The sequence below is a fragment of the Pteropus vampyrus genome, unplaced genomic scaffold, assembly GCF_000151845.1.
Source record: "Pteropus vampyrus isolate Shadow unplaced genomic scaffold, Pvam_2.0 Scaffold183, whole genome shotgun sequence".
Lineage (NCBI taxonomy): Eukaryota > Metazoa > Chordata > Mammalia > Chiroptera > Pteropodidae > Pteropus > Pteropus vampyrus.
Window position 1 is genome coordinate 1,058,219 of NW_011888964.1, and position 1,796 is coordinate 1,060,014.

At 49.3% G+C, this 1,796-nt stretch overlaps 1 protein-coding gene across 1 annotated transcript in view; it reads right to left on the minus strand.

The window, feature by feature from the left end:
• Nucleotides 1-1,796, minus strand: part of ZFAT (zinc finger and AT-hook domain containing) — a 110,173-nt gene that overhangs the window by 50,209 nt on the left and 58,168 nt on the right. Inside the window, exon 11 of the mRNA XM_023537224.1 lies at nt 9-97. Within this exon, the coding sequence (XP_023392992.1) occupies nt 9-97 (89 nt within the window). The remainder of the gene's footprint in view (nt 1-8; nt 98-1,796) is intronic.

The window sequence follows — 1,796 nt, forward strand, 5'->3', positions numbered from 1 at the left end:
GCCCTTACCTTGAAGGAGGCGTGCTGCTCCATGTGCCGCAGCAGCTGTGGCCTCTGGGCCGCCGTGTAGTCACACACCGTGCACTTAAACTGCTTCCCTGAAAGGGGGGACAAGGACAGGGTGGTCAGGCTGACGGCTCCTACGCACGAACGTGGCGCCAGGCGTGAGCCAGGCGCACGGAGATGCCCCCTCGCCGCCTGCGTCTGGAATCCCAGGGAGCAGTGGCAAGCAGGGACACAGACACGGGGGACGGAAGGGAGAGGACAGCCAGCTCTGCCCAGGGCGGGCCCACGACGGTGAACTTGGGCCAGCTCCTAAGGAAACAGTACAGGTGTGACCAGCCGACGACAGGGAAGAAGTGTGGAGGGAGCGGAGGGCACAGGGGGCCCCCGCGGTCAGGAATGCGTCGGTGAGCGTGAGAACGCAACGCGCCAAGACCCCGGAAAGCTAACAGACAGAAAGGACGCGGACAAATGATCTGCTCAGGGGCGGAGTTAATGAATCAAAAGCAGTCCGCGACAGCACACACTGACACGCACAGCGCCACCAGTCGGTCAGCGCCACGAACGCTCCGTGCTTATCAACGCACGTAATCCCTCTAATCCTGACGCCGCTGTCCGATGGTACGCGTCACCAAATGACTAAAAGCCCTAACAACATGGTAAGATCTGATGCCCTCTAAACTAAACACTGAACACCTGAATACCACAAAGTGCTAGCCACAAAAGAGGTAAGCTGGAGCACTCGCACGCCTGCACGCTGCACACTTACAAACACCCAGACGAAAGGGCCATCCTGCTCCTGGAGACGCGCCTACGGAGTTAACTCACAAGAAGGAAGAGCTCATATGCAAGAAGGGGCTCCCGCAACATGCATCATAACAATGGCAGGAAGAAAATAATACAGTGTCCAAAAACAAAGGAATGGTTATGTAACGCACGGATCACCACCTTAATGGGTCATCATACAACTCTTAAATGTGTTATCCACAGCCTCAAGAGCAACAAAAAATAATCATAACATTAATTTTAAGGCTGTAAGAACAACACTTATACTTTAATGGCAACTATGTAATCATTCCATATGAACATGAGCAAAGATCAAAAAAGAATTTTAATAAGAATGACCTTTTTGTTAGGGAACAGAACTGTGTGTACGCCTGTGGGAAGGGGTTAGGTTTTTGTGAGTGTTGTTTTAATGTTTCCTGTGCAACAGAAAAGCATTTTAGATCATCCGCATCCGCCTCTGAAATGCTAGGATGTTTCATCTCATCCGCTGTTGTACATAATCCAAAAAATAGGTCTTTCAAAAGAGAATCGTAAAATGATATCAAAAGTTCCTGAACTTAAAGTTCAAAAGAGTTCACGGTCTTTTAAAACATGCCCCCAGCCTTGCCTGGCTGTATGGTAATTTATCGGTGATCTTTCTAACCAAGCACCTTGGCCCCTTCAAAAACACAGCGGCCTCATTTTGTGAATAATCTCGGGGATGGTCATTCCTTGCCTTCTGAGGCAGGATTTAACTTTTGTCAACAGTCAGAAGTCATCCTGAGCCGAGTTTTGGCAAGAGGACAGAAGAAAGACGAGTCATACACGACTTTCTGGAGAAATACTCTTCCAGGAAAGTACCACAAGCTTTCTGCAAAACATGGCCACAGTGAAAGCAGCTAGTCGTAGGAGCAAAGCCTTGCCAGTTACAAACCACAGAATTTAGAATCTGAGTTACTTACGGAGTTCGTCTTATTTGACCCAGAGGCCCGGATGTTAAAGGTCAAAATCATAAGCACTCAGATTAAC